The following is a 21,554-nucleotide window of genomic DNA, read 5'->3' on the forward strand; positions in this document are numbered from 1 at the left end:
AAATTTTTAACCTGTGGAACAATTATGCAGTCTAGAGTGAGTAACTTCATCAGGCGTTACTAGGTTATCCTAAAATAAGCATTACAATATATGTGTATATATAATAAAAAGCAAAAAAACAAATTTACCGAAGTACTTGGGGTAGACAACCTAGCTTGAACAATATTAGAGTTTTGACGTCTTTTAGAAATTTGAATAGTACCTGGCTAACAAAAGGTGTTTTTCAAGTTATTCTCAAACGTTTCCTCAATGTCGTTCTTACCAGGAGCAAAATTAGGATCGGCTACGCTATCGTCAGAGTCACTACCTAACCACTTACATCTGTTAAACTTTTTTGAGATATTTTTTGGTAATCTAATACTGCTTATCACTATTACCACGTCAAAATTACGTCCTAAATAAAATACGGTTAATACTATTGCTACGTAAAAAATACGTGTCGGCTTTTAGAAATTCGGCTTCAACCAACACTGTAAATACACAGATCAAACTAGTTCAGGCGTGTCATACTCCTGATAGACCGCTCAAAGCACTACTGAGCGCTAAGGTGGGAGAAGGTAATAAAATTGTAGTGACACGCTAAATAGTGCTGTCCGCACGTAAATATTACGTACAATAGCATTCCAGGGTTAAAGAAATGAGACCGGGATATGTCCGAAAAGGTCGGAATTTGGCTCTCCTAAGACCTATATCCTGGACGCAGTTCAAAAATAAGCAAAGAATTATCGTGAAATGCCCGTTTTTAAACGTGATTGGATAAACTGCAATAGAAAAACACAATTTTAGAATGATACCGAATATATCATCAAATTAAATCTTTCTATTCACATTCTTATATTAAACCTATGAGTTAAACTAATTATACCAAATTTAGTAGGTGTAACAAAGTACCAATAAAAATAGCAATATTGTAGGAACATTCCAAGAATATATAGAGCACCTTTTTTGTTACTTAAGTGTAATGAAAGTAAAACTAAGAAGAATTATGCTAGTCTATAATAAGCTGCTTGACTTTGGAAATAGGTCTGTTTTAACTCAGTTTATATTCAGTGTCTGTGCGCTACATTTCGATAAAAAACCGTGACAAAAACCTACAAAACTAAGATTAAAGCACTATTTACTGTTGTCCATTGAAGTCGTGGCCTTACTTTCCAAATAAATTTCATATTGAATAGTCATTGAATTTTACTATTGCCTAAAATGCTTGAGTGACTTAAAGAATTAAAAATAATCTTTTAATTCTACATATTAGTCAGTAGACCTTTGGGGTGCCGAGCCATTTGGACGATTATGAATTCCCTTTTATTTTTACTTTTTCCTATGTAAAATACAACAAGACATCGAATTTAACTGAAGAAGGCACAGTAAAATTGTGTCCCGTACCTTCTAGGATACCCTGTTTATTCAATAAATAAATAAATTCTATTTTAGGTTGGTGAAAGAGGACTAAGGCTGAGTGGCGGAGAGAAACAAAGAGTAGCTATTGCGAGGACGATATTAAAAGCTCCCAATATAGTTCTTTTGGATGAAGCCACTAGCGCTTTAGATACTCAAACTGAAAGGAATATACAGGTATTTACCTTGCGGAAATAACCCCGGTTTTACATACTTTGTAACTTTTAACTATTTTAGGAGTCGTTGAATAAAATGTGCGCAAAAAGAACAACGATAATCGTCGCGCATAGATTGTCAACTATTATACATGCCGACGAAATATTAGTTTTAAAGGATGGAGAAATTGTAGAACGGGGAAAGTAAGTAACTCACAAATTTGTTGGCATATTTGCTATTAATGTAATATTTTAATTACTTATTGTCTTATTTTTAATCAATTTTTAGAAGAGAAATAAAAATTGGCATATCTCTTCTAATATAAAATTCGGATTTAAAAAAAAAACAACTATGCTATGCTTAGATTTTTGCCTAAATACGCATAAAAATTTATCAATTACATCGTTTTTATTAAATAAAATGGCTTACTAAAAACGTACATTAAAAAATTTGTTTGTGAGGGGCGCAATTTTTCACGTAAACGACGGCAAGTGTTTTTTTAAACTTCGATCGTACAGTTAAACAGATTGAGATGAACAAGAAGATGTCAGAAGAGTTAAAAATGCACAGAGATAAGGGTGAAAATGTTTCCATCAAATATAGGGTTGAAATTCCACAAATTGTCCAGGAAAAAACTAAATTTTGGGGCTCGTCCTTCGTCTGTAGGTATCAATAGAGACATCGTGATATTTTACCAAAATTTAAGAAGTATTCGAACTAACCTTGATATTTTGCAACATAACATTATTGCTAATTGCTATCCTATTAGTACTCTTACCGAGACATGGCTAAGCGATAATATTGAGACGCTGAACCGGGATTGTTTGACTACAATGTGTACATTTAATAGTGTTTGGCTCGCTTGGAAATAGAGTTTTTCTAGCATGGTTTGTCAAATTAAACCAGAAAAACATCGCTTTGTTTCAATACTCTTCTAATTATTAAACTGAGATAAGGATATACAAATGAGAACCCAGATTTTCCACCCATTTCCTATATCATCGTTTCATTTATTTAATAGAGTTTGGATCGCCTGGAAATAGTGTTTGTCTTTCATGGTTTGTCAAATTAAAGCAGAAAAACATCGCTTTGTTCCAATACCTTCCAATTATTATTAATAAATAATTTTTAATAATTTCTATATTATTTGGATATTATTTTAGCCTGAGAAAAAATCCGTTTTTTTTTTTTATTTTTGTGGTCCTTAGCAAAGAAAATAATAGTAAACTATAGAAAATCCATCCCGTGTAAATTTTTTGACCACCTAAAAGGATCCCCGATTTTTGAGCGAGGATCCATCGGTGAAATTACGCGTTGAAATCTGGCCGATCGCTTGGCTGTGTTGCAAAATTTAATTTGGTGGCTGCGCAACACAATATTGTTTTTGTTTATCGCTTTTGTAACGGACGTATCGATACAGGTTATCAACACCGGCAAAGCTCTCCGTCTATTTTTGACAAAGCTTATTTACAAATAATTCTGTTGTTTTTTTAAAATTTTGTCACTGGTTCTGTAATACATAATGTCGGGCAATGTATGCTAATATTATGACTGTATGCGAACTAGAAGAGAGAATCCTACGTTAAAGATGTTTAAATTTCCTTATAAAAATCCAAGTATTTGCGAACGTTGGATGTTTAATTGCGGTAAGTCCTAGAGTTCTATAAACATACTCAACCTTAACAGTGCCTTAGTAAGTAAGTTCAGGGTGTTCCATTTAAGAGGAAAAACGGCATATTTTTTGACTTTCCCGGTATATTTAAAAAAATTAAAGATAGCCTATCGACGTATTTTAACTCGGAGAATTTGAAAATCGTAATAAGAAAACAATTCCATAAAAAACAAAAAAGACTGACGACATTGTTTTCTTATTACGATTTTCAAATTCTCCGAGTTAAAATACGTCGATTGGCTATCTTCAATTTTGTAAAGATACGGAAAAAGTAAAAAATATGCCGTTTTTCCTCTTAAATGGAACACCTTGTACCTAAAGTTCGTTTCATGGGTCTTTAACTGTGGCTCCTAGAAGAGCCAGGTATAAATACGTGTATTTTTACGCAAAGTTACAGGTGAAATGAACATCGCCTTCAATCTATATCTATCTCAAGTTTTAATTGGGAAGTATTCGGCAATGAAAATTACAGTTAACCAAAAACTATAATTTTCTGACTTTTAGGTAAATGAAAAATGAGTAAGGTGGTAAAACTATGAGGTGATGTACAAAGTTAATTTTTGAATAATACCGGTTTAAATAGTCAAATTCCAAAACAATAATTACTTTGAGATAAAACCTTAATAATAGTACCATAACAAATAATAATAGTTATTTATTAGAGTAAAATAGACGTTTTATAATTACTGCCTTCGCTAAAGCTCGTGTAGTAAACTTCATCATTTTACTCCCTTCATAATTTTACTGCCTCATCTGTAAAAGTCAATAAAGTGAACTTTTTGAGTGAAGGCGAAAAATACATATATTATTTTATTTTATTATACTGAATCTTCTGATCTTGACCAACTTTAAAGTATACAAACTCAAAAATTAGAAAGATAAATTGTAACCTTAAATTGTAAAGCGAATCGTCAAATTTAGATTATCAGGTTGACAAAAAATATAAGTTACGCTTCTCTTTTTAAATAGGTAGGTATTATATGATACCGATTTTGGGAAAGTTTGAGGATGGGATCGTTGATATAAATATTTTTGATAGAATTTCTCTTTTGCGCGCCATCCTGAAAAATAAACACTTGTGTGAGAGACATCTTGCGGACAGCGCTTTTCGGACGGAAAAACGGCGTTATTTAAAAACAAATGCAATACCCTACGTATATTTCCCAACAGATGAACATTTAAAAGTACTATCACCAGAAAGGACCTATTCGGGGAAAAACGGGCTTTACCTGCAGACAGTCCGACAACCAACGAAAATATAACGAAAAAATTACATTTAAACGAAGGCGATCATAATACAAAAAAACTAGAGGAAATAATTAAACTTCCAAATCATGCAATGACGCCAAGAAAATTAATGTTAAAAAACAAATAAAAATTCTCGGAAGTAAATTAAAAAAAAATAAATTCCGTATGCGACTTTTACAGTTAAAACAAAAAAATAATAAATCTTTAATTTTAAAAGTAATGCCGTTGTTAATATTTCTATCAGTAGTACCAAAAACATTTATTTTGATGCAATTAAATGGACAGTCTAGAAAAAAATGAAACAACAGAGAAAAAGAAGTGTCTGTGTCAATTTTTTATAAATCTCCTGCGGCATATATAATTTTGAGGCGTAAAGGTTTTATTTTACCGTCCGTTTCAACAATACGAAGATGGATGAGCGAAAATTTATTTAAAACAGATATTGACAACGGTTTAAAGTATCATCTTAAAAAAAAATGTGAGGGTATGACCAACAATGAAAAAAAATGTGTGTTAGTCTTTGACGAGGTTAGCATTAAAAAACTAATTGAATACAACAAAAAACTCGATCTCATTGAAGGATTTGAAGATTTAGGTGTCTTAGGGCGTTCCTCAAAAAACGCAACACATGCTCTCGTATTTTCGATTAAAGGCCTATATAAGAATTGGACACTTCCGATATCCTATTATTTTTTAAACCATAACTTTAAGTTTTTTCATAAAAATAATATAGGTACTAGTAATGTTTCTTTGATTTTGTTATTTAAAATGTTTGTGAGAATTATTTTCTATTAAAACATATTAAAAAATGCCAAAAAATAAGTCTTATAGATTTGGAATCGTTTTATTTTTCTAGGCACGTGCATTTTTTTTTTTAATTTTAGCGTTTGAAATAATCATGGAGAAATTTTAATTTTAATGCGAACAAAACTAAAATGATGACTCAACAATTTTTCGCGATTTTTACGAATTTTTGATGAAATGAAATAATATGGTAGGTGTAATATTTTATGTAGTTTTACAGAGGCACATAATGCAGGCGACAAAACCTCACTATATATTAAGGCCCAAGCAATTTTATCTCAGTGTATCTAAATAAATAAGGCAAAAAACATAGTCACAAGTTTCTAATAATAAGTTAAATCAATATGTTAAGAATAAACTAAAAATTAATTAAAACATCCATTTTCCCAAAACTTAATTTTTGCGAATACCTCAATACCTTCTGCCTTTATACGGCGTGGCGCGAGAGAATTAGAGAAAATTTAAAATGTTATCAGTAATGGCAACGTCGCTTCGATTCTTACACGGTTAGCGCATAAAATATTCTTATATTTAAAGAAGCATTAATGTCTCCTTGTCGGTTCACAGCTTGCCATTTACGTCGGTTATCTATTCGTTAGTATAATTATCTTTGTCCTTAGGTAGACCATCAAAGTAAGTTCAACAAATGTCGAAAAAAAAACGGGTTAATCAGATGTTATAGGTCAATTGAAAAAATTGCATTTTTGCTAAACCACCCTGTATTTTGGTTACAATGGGCGATAGAGCCAATTATCGGATATATTTTTAGAAACTGCTGTATAACTTCTTTTGCGTTTAAAATATAGACCCTTTCAAGACAAGAAAATTTAAAAAAAATACCAAAGAACACTCCTTATATGACATCCAACAATAAGAAACATTGAACATTGATTTATAAAGCCATCTGTGAACCTGCTTAAAAATCGATGACATCTAAATAATATTTGCGTCAAAAGTTCTTTAATTGTTTAACATTAAAAATTCCTTTTAATATATTAATTATGTTGTTTTTTAGAACCTGTATAAAAATAAAGTATTGATTGTATTCTTGTTTTGCAGACATGAAAATTTAATAGGACAAGAAGGAGTATACGCCCACATGTGGAAGCAACAGCTAGAAAATAAAGACACGTCTTCCGTAGAAAATAGTTTAGATCAAAGTACATAATATTAAGGTTTTAATATTTTGGTGTAGGTAGTAGGTATTACGGTTTTTACTTACGTGAATAATTTATCAAAGGTAAAGTTAGTTGGTTAATTGGACATAATTATATATAAATTAAAACGCTATTTATATATATACGAACTATTTTGATCAATTTAAGGGAATTATACTTGTCCATTAGAATATGCAATAAAATGTTGATATGTCATCACTGTATAATTTAGGTATTATTGTAACAATACCTATTTTATGGTATTATTTTATTTGATTTTTGAAGAATTAAAAAAAATGAACGAGATAGTGATACAAAAACAGGCATCAATATAAGAATCGTTAAAAAAAACTAAATGACTGAATTAGAAAGATGTAAAATTGTTGTTGAAGTAATTTTTCTTTTAGACTTTTTTAATATTTAAAAATAATCATGTTTTTTCATGACACAATAATATAACAAATAAAAAAATACACTATTTGTTCTATTTTTAAGAGATGGTTTTTTATTTATTCTTATTGACAAAATACTAGTTTTTGTTTAATTTAATTTCGTTCCTATTTAAAATAATAAAAAAAGAAACTAAAAATTCCATCACTATTGCCATTTTAATTGCGCTGTGCATCTTTTTGAATACAAATTGGAATTTATCCAACGATCCAAATGTATCCAAAACAACCGTGAATTTTTAAATTATACACCATTCGTCAACAGAAAAGCTCTTTCATTACACACTGACTTTGCGCTGAACGGAAACTTTGTGCTTAAAACGGAATTTACCTTGCATATGTAAATGTATAGGGTCCATATTAATAAAATTTAAACATGAGGAATTACTTTTCTAGAATGATCTGATTTGATAAATGGTTGTTATAACCCTTGATTACCCATGCAATAAACGATTAAATAAGAAACGTAAAAGTGATAAAAACATAAAATATTTATTAGCTACATGTTAAAATAAATATTTTGATAGTTTTTTTACAAATGTAACTGACCAATGAAAAAGTAAAAACTAATAAGTTGTATTGGACATTCTGTTTAAATATAAAAATTAGTCAGTTTCCTAGTAGAGCAATCTCTACTTTGTATCAGTTTTATATGAGTAGAAAATCTTACACATTAATTTAAACTGTAAGTTGTTTAACACCAGGACAACCATTAAAAATATTTTTTTACATTTGTTAATAATTCGAAACTAGGCATTTTCATTATTACATTTGATAAAGGTTAGTTTTACAGTATTATAGGAAATGTTAAAAATGTGTTAGGATAAATGCTTCTTTTGGCATTACAGTTCTATTGAATTGTTTGACTTTTGGTATAGTTAACTCAACCAATATTCTATTTTCGGGTCAAATGTACCGCTAAAAGACTCCGCCTTCTTTGATGACAAAAATAACCGTAAAATAGATTGGTAGAGCGAGCTATACGTGATTTTCTATGGCAACGTGTATAATTTGTTTGTACTTTCTATGTCCTTCATGTTATACCAATTCCATTCATCGTAAAGTACTTGTCGGAATTTGCTTGCTTGATGTTTGTCTCTTCCACTACTGGTGCTTAAATCTGATTAATATTAAATTTTGTCTCAATTACAAATATGCCAGGATGTCTAGGCAATGTATGTTCGTGATCTGTGTATACTATCAAGTTATGGAATGCGTAAGCCGCCTGCAGTTCAATTTTGGCCCGTAGTAAAATTATTTGATATAATTTATCATGCTATTACATCCAGTGCTGTTAATTTTTTGGTATAAGTTGTAAATTAAACACCATTATATATTTGACAAACGTGTATTATTTATTAAATCTGACCACGAACTTTATAAATATACCTGGACTACTAATTCAATGAAAAGTAAATGACCACTACTAGGTGGCCGCCATTTTGCGGGATTTGTGTCCTTTTGATGTTGGTCACTCTGACAAATTTCAGTTGTGCCAATTGTAGGGAAACAACAATTACAGTTTTTGATCACAAAAACAAAATAGAAAGTCACATTTAAATAAGAATTTAAGATAGTTGCGTTAGATCTGAGATTTTTCTTGTACTCCTTTAAGAATTTCGTTAAAATTTATGAATGAAAATAATCCTCACCTAAAATGAGACAAAGTTTCAATTAACTCGGGATAGATGCATGCACTTTAAAATATTGGTTTTATTATTCTGATATACTTGAATCTTATAAATCCTAATACATTAAAAATGATGATGAGTCAAACGTCAGCGTCGTCAATTTCATTTCCGTTATTTAATATATTTTTTGTTGGCGACACTGAAAATGTTCAGAGTGACCAACATCAAAAGGACACATCTTTGGGTCTGGTGGCCATATGCATTAACAGTCCAGGTATATTTATTAAGTTCGTGAATCTGACCTATTATTATCCTTACGCAATTTTTATATGTTTGAAAATGATTATTTTATCGCTACCTATAGGTGGTGAGCTACTGGTTTTGATTTGAATGTGTGAACATTAACAAGAAAATTATGTTACTGGTTGCTGAGTTTTGTTTTGCTATTTAGATAGAATATATTAGGTAATATTTTGCTATACTTGTAGTGAATTATAAACATGTTAATCAGAATCTATTGTGTTTTTTTTATTAACCTACTATTTTTTGCACCGGTGGCCTTAGCCTACACGACTCTACGATGAAATATTTATACGGACAGACTTCTAAAATTCGGATCCTATATACGTAAACTTTATGTCGAGTAAATACGACATCTTATCTATATCTAATCTAAAAATTTCACGACAGCCGAAGATCGAGTGACAACTTCTAGCCAAGCATTGTAATTCCTCTATCTAATAGAAGATTTATGCATCAACATTATTCAAACTCGCCTGCTATTTTGATAGAGGTTTGTTTAGCTCTATTAAATTAGCTGCATTCAAAAGTTCTTAATAAAACAATTATGAACGTGACTTTTATATTTTTAAATATATTTCACCAAAGGATATGCAACCATTTTAATTCCTATTTATTCACTGTATATTAAAGTTTTATTTATAGGCTGAACATAGTTTTGTAAAGCTTTCTAATATATTGTGATTTAAAAAAAATTAAAGAATATTTAAACGCTGTACTTATTAGTTTGATTCTCCTGAATAGGTTATATCAACAATCTGAGATTTAATTATAATTGTCAACGATCCAAAATTAAACAAGAAAATTTGAGAAACAACTTTAAAAAAGTATTGTTTAATGTAGGAACAAAATAAGGATATTTTAGATCAATCAGTGGCTCATCGTTCCTATTAACTTTTTGTTTTAATATAATAGATTTAAGGTAATCTTCCTAAACATACGAAAGAATTAATTTAATTATCATTATTAATGGTTCCAATTTTGTTTCAAGCGACGTGAGTACATCCTAGTAATACCGAGGTTAACATTAAATACCTTTTTTTAATAAATCAAATTTTTTATCTTTATTACAGTGATGTAAAAGTTATATGTTATTCTCGAGGTCAGTTTTTGAAAGCTCCTATTCGAAAAATTTCCATTTTAATCATTTTGGATTTACTTCACTTAAAAATTATATTCACAATACATGCTACACCCAGAATTTTACCTTTTTCACGAATGTAGATAAGCATTAAAAAATATTTAATTTTAGATATGTCGTGCTCAAACAATATTATCAATACAGTAGAATCCCTCTTAACCGGTCACCTCGGGACTGCATACCTGGCCGGTTGCCGTTTTGGCCGGTTAATCCGAAGTGTACTTATGTAATGTATGTAATTTGTAAATGTGTACATATACATATAGCTTGTAGGATGCTTGTACACAAGATTATTCTTACATAATATAGCACATTTTCTTTCTTTCTTTCTCTATGTAATACATATTATATTATGTTCATTATCTATGTTATGTACATATGTATATGTATTGAAATATTCTTTATATAGTTATGTATTTCATATTTACATACATGAAGGTGCTACATCAACAAATATACATATGTATGTAAGTTTAATATGTAATTATTTTTTGAAAAAGTCTGTGATTTTCTTCTGTTTTTTAACCTTCAGTGAATTTCTGAATGTCTATAATGCTGTTGACTCATGTTGCTGCTCAATGTATTTTAATGCAAGTTCCATTACATTTTTGGCTTCTTCATGAGAAATCGTTTTTTCCTCTACAATGTCACTACTCTCATCATATTCCTCTGGTTCTTTGGTTGCTAAATCTATGATTTCTTCATCATTCAAAAATTCATTTTCAAGGTAATCGTCACAACTTATCGTCCAATTTTCCACATCTTCTGGTTGCAATGCTTCGTTACCCGTTAACTTTTGAAGGTCTTGTAGAGTGGATTTGTTTTCTTCTTCTTCAGTCCCTGCAATATTCGAGATCGCAACTAGATTCTCAATATCAGGCCAAAGTTTTCTCCAAGATTTAATAAACGTTGAAGAGGGCATTTCTTGAAATGCTGTAGCTAACATATAGATAACGTCCTTGATATTGATCTTTTTGATGACTTCTAAAAGACCTTTGTCTTCACTCTCCGGGAATTGCAGAATTTCAGAAACAAGTTTACGCCTTTTCAAGCTTTCGATCACTCCTTGGTCCATTAGTTGCACTAAGCTTGTCACATTAGGAGGAAGATAAACTAATTTTATGTCATCTACATCGCAATCATGAGGATGGGTTGGAGCATTATCTAACACTAGAACTGCTTTGATAGGCAAGTTAACACTTTTTAAATGTTTTTTAACTCTTGGAATAAAAGCTAAAAACTATATATACTATAAACTTGTACTGGAGATAATTCCTCTGTTTTAACCATTTCACCAAACTTAGTCTTGAATTCTGTCGCACCTGAAGTATCAGCAGACAGTTTTTCTCCACTTACATGTGCGAAATGAATTCCGTGTCGCTTTTTCCATCGATTAAGCCAACCATCACTTGACACAAATTCGCCTCCATTATTAATCTTCTGGTGAATAGCCAGAGCTTTTTCTTTCAAAATTGAGCCGCCAATCGGTGTATCTCTTCGACGTTCCTGAAGAAACCAGATCCAAAAAGCTTCATCGACGACTTCGCAAATCGGTTTTTTTCTCGTACAACGGCTGCCCAGACGTGTTCAAAAGTGCTAACGTATACAGGTTGGGGAATATACCATTATGCATAAAGGCGAAATATGACAACGTAAAAGCATGCATTTCGTGCGCTCCGCTACTGCACTACTACGTCATTGCATTTTAGTACGACTTTAGTCTTACTTTAATGGGTTAATTGCATTACGTATTTTTTATTTAATATTGAACTATTATTATAGTACTCTAGAATTTGTATTTTTCTATGGTCAACTAAAAGTGAATGTTTCATTAATTTACAAGTTTTTTAAATCGACATTAAATCGTCGTATTTTTATTATTATTCATTAAATATAGAATACACAAAAATTAAAGGGATAAGGGACGACAAATAGAAGGTAGAATAGAGAATATAGTCTAAATTTTTCACTCACGAATGTTCAAAGAAGCGCCAAAGTATTTTTTTGCGACTAATAATCTGTCTACAATTGACCACGCAGAAAAATGTCGCAAAAAAAATCGCTTTCGCGTTTATCTAAGGCTAGCTTAATAAAATAAAAATCTAGGGAATTCTAGAGAAAAAAAACTAGATTGTTAGGGATTTTTAGGGAGTTCATATGGAAACACTAGTCTGTTTAATGCATCAATCTGCCTTCAAAAATCATTGAGAGAAAGTTTATTGAATTTCAATTGTATGATAATATTTTTATGTTCTGCGGTATAGGTCAAGTTCAAAAAAGCATGTAATTTGATAGATTTAAAATAGATATTAGTAGACGAGCAGTTTTTTCAGTTTTTTATCATTACGATCAAACGTGTCAGTGAAATATTTTCATCGAACATCGTGTACCCATTCAATTTAAAATAAAAAAAGCTATTGTTCGAAACATATATTAAATTTTTCCGGAATAACTGTAAATAATAACAGGAAATTATTTAAGTGTGATTTTATTGCTTTTTTTATATTAAATTACAAAACATCGACAAAGAAAAATGATTCAACATCTCATGGGTTTTTTATACTGTTATACCTGATGCGATGTCAGAGATTCTCGTTGTCGATAATTCAATGTTTTTTATGTAAGTACCTACGTAGGTATATGTAGATAGTAATAATCAATTAATTTAATCTTCATAATTAGTGTTTTATGAATATTTTCATACATAATCTAATCCAAAACAAAATCTAGAGTGTTTTTATCGTGAATGAAATAATTCCGCGAACCGAATAAGTAGAAGTCTGCTTTTTATTGATTTCAGTCATTCACTGGTGTGCAACACAATTTATCGATTAAGCATAGACAATAGTGAGGTTATTTTGAAATGTAGGTTTCTATTAATAGGTTATATTATATGTATACATTGTGCATCAGCTGATGATTGTATCATTATGTGTGTTTATCTTTCAGTTTTTTAATAAATAAGAATAATAATGGGAGGAAGAGGGCCACCAGGTAGACGAGGACGGGATTTAGATGTTCATTTGTCGTTGCTGACGTAAGTTTTTTTTTTTATAATATCGTACAGTAGTGTCGCATCCACTAGGACGGTTTCCCGAGAATGGCAAAATTTACTAGAAAAAATTCTGCAGAAAATTTAGATGTGAATGAATCATTTAAAAACTTGTGAAAAATTATAGTTTTCTAGGTTTAATAAGGGTGGAAGAAGGGCCTTATTGTATACAAACCGAATATCTGATTTTTCATTGCTGAGTAACTATAGAGAGAATAAATATATGGATGAATGACTTTAGATGGGCCTTATAAATTCGTTCAATCATAATAAAAGGAATACCGATCACTTTTAAGGGAAATATATAATATATAACAAGCTACCTGGAATTTAAAACTTATTTTGTACAAAATTTCACAAAATGCAAATATAGAAGACTAAAAAAAGGTAAAAACATAGATATTTAATAAAATTTTAAACATTACAAAATGGCATATCGGGACTTCATTGGAATCAGCAATAATTCATTAATATGTGATTTTTGCATTTTTAAAACATGAAAAAAGTTGGCTTAATTTTGCAAAAGGTTTTATATCAATCACAAAACAAAAATCACTCATTTCTTAAAATACAGCGTATTTGCATTTAATTTGATCTCAAATTTTGGCTTAAATATTAATATATTGCATGAATCCAACTAATCAATAAGCGTCTAGAAATTACTATAATATAGAAGGCGCCTTCACCACTCCGTCAGGAAAATCTTTAACATAGTTCATTTTTACCATTGATTATATTGTTCTAGGGGTAATATGTTTTGCGATATCTACATTAGGAAGATAACTTGCATATGCAGGAGACATCACAATAGTAGAAGACCAAAATGCTATACCCATAACCGCAAGAGATTAAAAGATACAATGATTTACATTATATACAAATTCTAAACCATAAAAAAAGAAAGGATACAAAAAAATTATTTAAAGAATTAATAAACTTATTTAATTAAATGTTAAAAATGGCCCCCTTGAACGGTTGGACAATGTGCCAAATTGTAGTAAAAAGCATTTGCTGCATTTTCTAACGTATAGATCGTGTTTTCACAGTGTATAAATAAATTAGTTCACTATTTACGATTGCTTTAATTCATACCTAATGAACAGAAAAACTGCTCTACTATTATTGTTAATAATTGCGCATATGAATTAACAATTCCAAATTTATGTTTTGTTCATTTAAATAGACCTAATATCAACATACACAATTAATCTAGAAAAGTAATAAACACACAAACAATTTGAGTTCGACAATAAAGTTTGACGACTTGTTAAATATTATGATATATAGACTTAATTTGAACAATAAGAGTGGCTTGCAAACATTTTCAAAAGCACAATACAATGAATAGGATTTTTTCGTTTTGTTTAAACTTGGGTATTCAGTAAAACAAATATACGTAGGTTTAGGAAAATATATTTTAATCTTCAGTTTAGTTGCAAGTTAGTTCTCTCGCGAAAAGTGTTTCAAACATTCGCGTTAAGTTTTCATTTATTGCGCACTTTTATCAAAATGCATCGTGGAGGTCGCGGTGGTAGGTCAGGTGATATTACTAATGCAATTTTTGGAAATGGATTAACCCAGTAAGTTTAAGCCTGGTAGATTTGATTTAGTTTGATAATGATCATCTATTTACTGCCCTGTTGCTGATATATAAAGAACAGTTTCATGTGACAATTACTTCTCGTAAACCTAGCTGTTTCTTGAATAATATTTATTTTACCCACTTAGAGGACCTTTTATGTGTATAATATAAGTTGTGTATCATTAAGGTTGGTGAAATACCATATTTCAGCAATGAATAATCCAGGAGCTTTAAGAAAAGCGTTGGTTAATAAAAAAACCAAAAAAAAAAATTCCAGAAAATAATATTTAAATTCCTAACCCTGCTTTTGATCAGGTAAAAAAAATTAGTCGTTATACATTGGTCATTGTAATCCTCATTAGAGAGTAATTCAATATAATTATATATAACACTTATAAAAAATATTTATTGTAGCGTTTTTCTTGTTTGTTAGGTGTGAATTAAAACAATCAAAAATAGTCAACTAATTTGAATAAATATAATTATTTTCACTGTATTTATTTACAACTATATATGTCTGATTTAAATCTCGCGCCAATATTTCGAATTCTACTGCATCGCACTGACAACTGACGCGGCTCCTTATATACTCGGCTGACCATATATCCGGAAGATTCGCTGACCTTTGAGACGTCGTGCGGTGTACCATTTACGTCATTCCGGAATAACGAAGAATCAGCTAAAGTTAAAAGTAAAAAATTTAAAGCAAAATCAGAAATATTTTGGTTTAAAGTATTTAAAACTAAGCAAGTTACACCAACTTTGCATAAAATCATAACCTGTTTTAAGAGGTTAGATCAGCTGATTAGTTGTATAATGTAAATAGCCGAAATTAAATTCGCTGAAAGAAGAGAAAAGTTGCATCATCAGAAAAGCGCTTTGCCATTGAGAAATGTATACGTTTTACACAACTTTTTTTGCTAAAGTTAATGGTTGTCAATGTAATAAATAAGTTTTTAATTTTTTGTGAAAGTGTCCCAGACAAGCAGAAAGCTTGGCAACTATGTAGTACATCATTTTGTGAAAAGAAAAATCTGCCAATAATGATATTTGTATTTTGATGATTGCAAGAAATACTAGAATCGCCTGAAAAACATGACTGTATATCCTCAATTGTCATTTCATAGAAATAATTTGTAATAATTAGTATAGTGAAAACTATAACTGAATTATAAAACAGTCGTCCATAATTTTCAAAAAGACTTAATTTAAATATTAAAAAATCAAAAGTTTTAGTCACAAGTTTCGTATCTGTCAACATCTGAGGATGTCGCATAAACACAGAACACATGTCACCCTTTAAATATATTTCAAATATGAAGACTTTCGGTTTTTTTTATTATAATTCAATTATATATTTTTTCAATATTTGATAATAAACATAAATGTCAATCGCTCACATTCTGACTCCATCGGACCTACTCGCAATACGAACACTGAACCTTAGAGCGTACCCATGTAGGTTTGCGACGTGTAAACTCTCGTGGTCAGAAAGAGTATAATCATAAATGTCCAATGATACGGTATTGCCATATTACCCGCACCCATGGGTAATATGGCATCTAGCTCAGGGTAATATGGCAACATGTTTTCGTTATGTAAAAATTAGGAATTAGGAGTTTATTTTAATAAAAAATGCTAATGATCCCAAAAACATAAATTTATTTCTTATGAAAGAAGTCAAATACAAAACATGAAAACTGATATAGATATCCTCTAATTTAACTGTTTCTTTAAGCAAATTCGGATAATGGCATACATTCTTCGCAAAATCTGTCAGATCTCGTACATCATGGATCTCATGGATCTATTTCATACATGTCACGCACTGAAGCCAGTCGCATTTGGGACCTTTTTTGTCGTAAAATGATCCATGACATTGTGCGCAAAATTCCGATTCATCAATATCGACTTCGGATTCGTCGCTTTCCTGCGTTACTACTTCTGTTTAGGTATCTGACGAAGAAGGGCTTGGTAGTTCTTTGGTATCCCGATTTTCTTCGTTTTCTTAATATTTTGTATTTTTTTCCGTTCTTCTTTTTGTTTTAATTTTCTGTTCTTTTCTTCTTTCTTTGCCCGTTTTGCAGAAATTGTTTCTGGTGAAGTTAGTATCTCGACATGTTGTTTCCGTTTATAGCCACTTGGTCCTGGTTCGACGGTAAAATTGCTTCAAAGGGATTCGTATCTTCAGGTTCCTCATTGCCTGGTCTGGGATCATTCTCCTCCTCACTGGAAATCTCTTCTGGGTTAAGACTATCTTCAACTGATGGTTCGTCGTTGACCATAAAAGCATAATCGGGAATTTTTTCGGGATTAAACGGGTAAGTTCCACAGGTTCTAAAACCGGAAGTCCCGTTTTGAATTGTTGCAGCCTTACACCAGGCAATATTTAAGAGTTGGGCAAATTGCAATCGGCTTAGTTTTCGACCAGGATTGTTGTGTACCCAGTTTTGACAAGTTTGAGCCCAATAAGCTTTCAAGGGCTTAAAGAATGAGCGATCAAGCGGTTGAGTCAAGCCAATGAGTGGTGTGGCTGGGCAAACAAAACAGGATCACGTCATTCGCTACAGCAAAATCTAAGAGTTCGACATTGGAACAGTGCGAGGAATGTCCATCCATAATTAATAGAACCTTACCGGTACCTTTCCGCGGAATAAAAAAGTCTTTAAACCATTGGAAGAAAATTTCAGATGTGACATTAGCTGACTTTTCGCCCATAACAACCTTGCCGCCAGGTGGTAGGCCATCTTCGAATTCCCGTTTTGTATTTTTGCCCTTAAATATGCAGCAGGGTGGGAAAAAAGTTCCTTCTGCGTTTACGCAGGTTATAACGGAAATAGTTTCTCCTTTTTTAGCGCTTGTGATACAATTTACCATTTTAGCGCCTTTTGATACCACAATTTTGCCTGGATTGTTATTCAATCCTGTTCAATTGCAATCCTGTTTCATCGAGATTAAAAATCTTTTGTGGGGTATTCAATAAATTATTTTCTCTAAGAACGTTTACCAGTGATTCAAAATATTGTGTACATTCTTGTTTTGTCATGCCCTTGGCCCTGGCAGTAGACATACCTTGAGCCTTACGAACGGCCAGTACAGGGTGTCTTCTTATAAAGGCTAGAAACCAGTCTTGTCCTGCCATTTTCCGTTCAGTATTGAATTTATGTGGAATATTTTGTTGGACCACAAAAGAATAAGCAAGCTTTCTTATATCATGAGCAGTTAAAGCAAAACCGAAATGCCATGTTTTGTATATATTTGGCTAACCTTGCTTCTTGTTCCATAGTAAGTGAGCCTTTGCGAGCTAATGCCATCTTATTCAAATTTCCGGAACGCATTCTTCTCATTAAGGTTCTAACTGGAACATTATAAGTACGACTTATTTCCCGAACCGACCCTTTGCCTGCACGAATATCACTTACTGCATTTCGAAGATCTACTTCTGACCATTAGGCCCTTCTATTTTTCCGAATATAAAAACGTGGCATTGTGTTTATCTGGAATGATAAAAAAATACGAATCACCATGAACTATACCTATCAAAAAAGTACCGCATGAAAATGCAAGTGAGGCATATTACCCCACGGTGCAACATCAACGTTTCAACTGAAAAGCAAAAACCCGGTGTAAATACAGTCAACGGCGAAGGTGTTAAATGTTAGGTTATGAATCTCACCTCGCCACAGCAACGTGGATTATTTCAATCGTACCACAAAAACTTTTAAAAACTCCTACCATATATCGTATGAAAATAATTTTTGGTGGGCACTTTTTGGGGTTTATCGTGCACTAAATGATGAAAATTATAGGAAATCAGTAAACTGGTGGTTGACTACGTTAATGTCGACAGGTTACTATGGTAGTGCAATGGTGTAACCGCCAGAGTGAGCTATGAGCGAACTGAGGCATATTACTTGATGCGGCATCTTCCCCCGCTTTACTCTAAACTAAATAGAGACCTATTTATAATAATTTTATATTATATTTCAGAAAAGGGGAACGAGAACAGGCTACAGACCCCAATATTCCCAAAAAAGAAAAAGTAGAGTTCGACAATATTAATTTAAAATTTAAATTTAAGGTAAAAAAATTACTGATTCTCCTTTATATTATTTTATATTTTATAATTATTTTTAACATATTTTTAAAGAGTAAAGATGAAAGCAAATCGACCTGGCGAGGCTTATGGAAGAAAGTTAAAATCCTTTCGCCGTTTTTGTGGCCTAGGAAGTCGTGCATCCTACAAACTAGAGTTATATTTTGCTTTATCCTCTTAGGGTTTGGAAGAGTTGTAAATTTATATATTCCTATTTACAACAAAAAGATCGGTAAGTAAAATTACTATTTTTAGATATATTTAATTATTTATGAATTAAGTAAGGAGCAAAAGCGAGAAGTGTACTGACATTGTCGCCAATTTATACATTGTCTTGTTGATTTTTTTGTTTAAATTTAGAAATATATGAGTGAAATATTTGATCTTTTGTATTGCGACGGTTAATGCATCGTAGTTCTTACTATATTCGCTAATTGCACCAAAAGTAAGGAATTTTTCGCCTTGTAAGTAAGGAATCCTGACCTAAAAATGTCAATATGTATGTACAACATCAGCTTTATTGTGCAGATCTGCATTATTTGGTAAACGGGGTGTCATTTTGGTTGTTGCCAATTTGATTTAATCATGCCGCTTAATATTAAATTTGATTTATGTAGCAGATGCATTAGATAATGTCGTTTTAAACAATAAAATTGTAAAATCCTATCTGCTGTCTGCTGTACTGTTAAGGACGCAAAGTAAAAAGTATTATAATTGTTCAGGTAAAAATGCAAATTTTGCAATGATTGTAATGCAAAAATCTATCATGATTTAATTATGTGATAACTAAAAATAAAAATGAAATTGCTTTGCTTAAAACAGAAATAAATTTTTTGCAAAGAAAACTTGAGTTGGCCAATAATTTGCCTAAAAATTCTGAACATACCGTAGGCCAAAAATTCGTCTTTAAATATCGTCATTGGCCCCAAATAAATCAAAATGTTACTATTTTCTAATAAAATATTGTATATCCTAAGGTCAATATTAGATCGAATATGAACTATGTTTAGTGACAGTTTGTTAATAAAAAAATAAGTAAAGTTAATAAAAAACAAATCAGCAAACGAGTAAATTAAAAAAAAAATAAAACGGTACAAGATGATATGACAAACACTTAGTTAAACAACAAACTTAAAATAATAATTTTTTACAGTTGATTCTTTAACGGTAACTCCGGGCCAGACCCTTGAATTTAGATGGGACTGGATCTTAATTTATGTGGCCTTAAAATTTCTCCAAGGTGGTGGCGGAGGAGGAGGCATGGGCTTTTTAAATAATTTACGGTCGTTTCTATGGATTAGAGTACAGCAATATACTACCAAGGAAGTGCAGGTCAGTATTTGTAAAACACATCGATACAAAAAATACCGTGTTCTGGTGTTATATGTTTTTTGGCATAAGGAAGTAAATACATATATACGTTAGAAACGCTCCTGAAAGCGATATTTAATAACAGTAAACGAGGAATTTACATTACTAGAAATTCAAGTTGGTACTTAAGTCTGTTTTTTGTATAACAAATGTTCAACATTATAATCTTATCAGTCAGAGAATTATTAGAATAATATTTAAAGAGAGCTCTTAAAAAAAAACATTACAATTTTTTTTTTATTTAATGTTATAATAATGACGCAAAAACAATCAAGATTAAGGTACGTGATGTAACAAATTTCTAGGAATTTTATACGCAGACACATTCTTTAACTTATTTAAAGTCGATTTGTTTAAGATTAAAAAAATCAATCATGTATATTAAATGTTTTTTTCTTTTTGGGACACACTATAAATTTTTGAATGCCAGATACAATACGAAAAAAAACAAAACTTGCATTGTAGCTTCCTAAATATATCGTGTCTCTTATATTATGTCAGTTAATTCTAACAATATCAAAGTCCTCTTCAACTGGTTAAATATTGCTGCCAAGAATGGAATTCTGAAAAGAAATTCGCGTATTAGGAAAAATCGTGTGATGAGAGACACACATTTTTCTATAATATGATTCAAATTTCAACAGAATTTTATTCCTGTACAAGTCCTTTTTACGAGATCTTTTCTATAAATCGTTTTGCATTAAATGCACCAATTGCCTAAAGGAAACCAATGATTATTCGAAATTTAATATGCCTTTGCTGGTCTTTCTCATGCAAGTTTGGTGGAATTTGTAGGGTTAATCATTGAAATTCTTTGCAGTTTTGATGAAAAATAGCTATTTTGGAACTCTAGTTAAAGGGTTCCTAAGTCTCATTATTTTTAAGTAATGGTTAATGTAAAATGAAAAAGACACAGTCTTTTACTCGTTTATTCTATATATATATATAGCTTAAAATTCCCGCAATACATTATTCCTGCCTTTCATAAACTTCCTTCATACAGCACTCAGTGCTAATATATATAATATATATGCTTAACATAGATGTCACCTAAGTTTGAGTTTAGTATTTTGTTATACATTTATTATACTAAAATACGATACATATTTAACATACTATTCAGTTCATCATAATTTTTTTTTGATTGTATTAAAACTGCTTTTAAAATAATAATTATGCTCATCTTTGACGAATTTACAGTCTCCGAAACTTTCCTTATTACAACCAAATAATTGTTCCACTATACAATCATGAAAATCAGTTTTGTTAAATGTCACCACTTTGACGTCTCAATTCGTTTTTTTAACCATAGATGGGGCTGATGTGAAAATTGTAATTTAAACTTAAAATGAACACACTATTTTCGTTATCTGTAAGAGTAACATAGTTTAAATGAAGTGTTCTTAAAGAGAAATTGAGTGTGTTATTTCCGGAAATGTTTTGGTGAAGTTCATATGTAAAAATTGAAAAGTTCATAATAAACCTGCCAAACTTTCAGTC

The 21,554-nt window shown here is 30.9% G+C and overlaps 2 protein-coding genes across 5 annotated transcripts in view; both read left to right on the plus strand.

Annotated features, from left to right (window-relative positions):
• LOC126738356 (ATP-binding cassette sub-family B member 6-like) overlaps nucleotides 1–9,025 on the plus strand; it is a 38,541-nt gene extending 29,516 nt beyond the window's left edge. For both annotated transcript variants that reach the window (XM_050443651.1, XM_050443652.1), the window contains exons 14-16: nucleotides 1,432–1,572; nucleotides 1,633–1,754; nucleotides 6,335–9,025. In XM_050443651.1, coding sequence (XP_050299608.1) covers nucleotides 1,432–1,572; nucleotides 1,633–1,754; nucleotides 6,335–6,443 — 372 coding nt within the window. In that variant the 3' untranslated portion in view covers nucleotides 6,444–9,025. The remainder of the gene's footprint in view (nucleotides 1–1,431; nucleotides 1,573–1,632; nucleotides 1,755–6,334) is intronic.
• Nucleotides 9,026–12,747: 3,722 nt separating this feature from the next.
• LOC126738552 (ATP-binding cassette sub-family B member 6-like) overlaps nucleotides 12,748–21,554 on the plus strand; it is a 28,901-nt gene continuing 20,094 nt past the window's right edge. The window contains exons 1-5 of one of the 3 annotated variants that reach the window (XM_050443930.1): nucleotides 12,748–12,818; nucleotides 12,903–12,990; nucleotides 18,578–18,668; nucleotides 18,738–18,915; nucleotides 19,837–20,015. In XM_050443930.1, the coding sequence (XP_050299887.1) occupies nucleotides 12,926–12,990; nucleotides 18,578–18,668; nucleotides 18,738–18,915; nucleotides 19,837–20,015 (513 nt within the window). In that variant the 5' untranslated portion in view covers nucleotides 12,748–12,818; nucleotides 12,903–12,925. Of the gene's footprint in view, nucleotides 12,819–12,849; nucleotides 12,991–14,430; nucleotides 14,586–18,577; nucleotides 18,669–18,737; nucleotides 18,916–19,836; nucleotides 20,016–21,554 lie in introns of those variants that run through there. The other 2 variants (XM_050443931.1, XM_050443929.1) reach the window with 2 other exon arrangements.

Source organism: Anthonomus grandis, chromosome 7 (genome assembly GCF_022605725.1).
Source record: "Anthonomus grandis grandis chromosome 7, icAntGran1.3, whole genome shotgun sequence".
Classification (NCBI taxonomy): domain Eukaryota; kingdom Metazoa; phylum Arthropoda; class Insecta; order Coleoptera; family Curculionidae; genus Anthonomus; species Anthonomus grandis.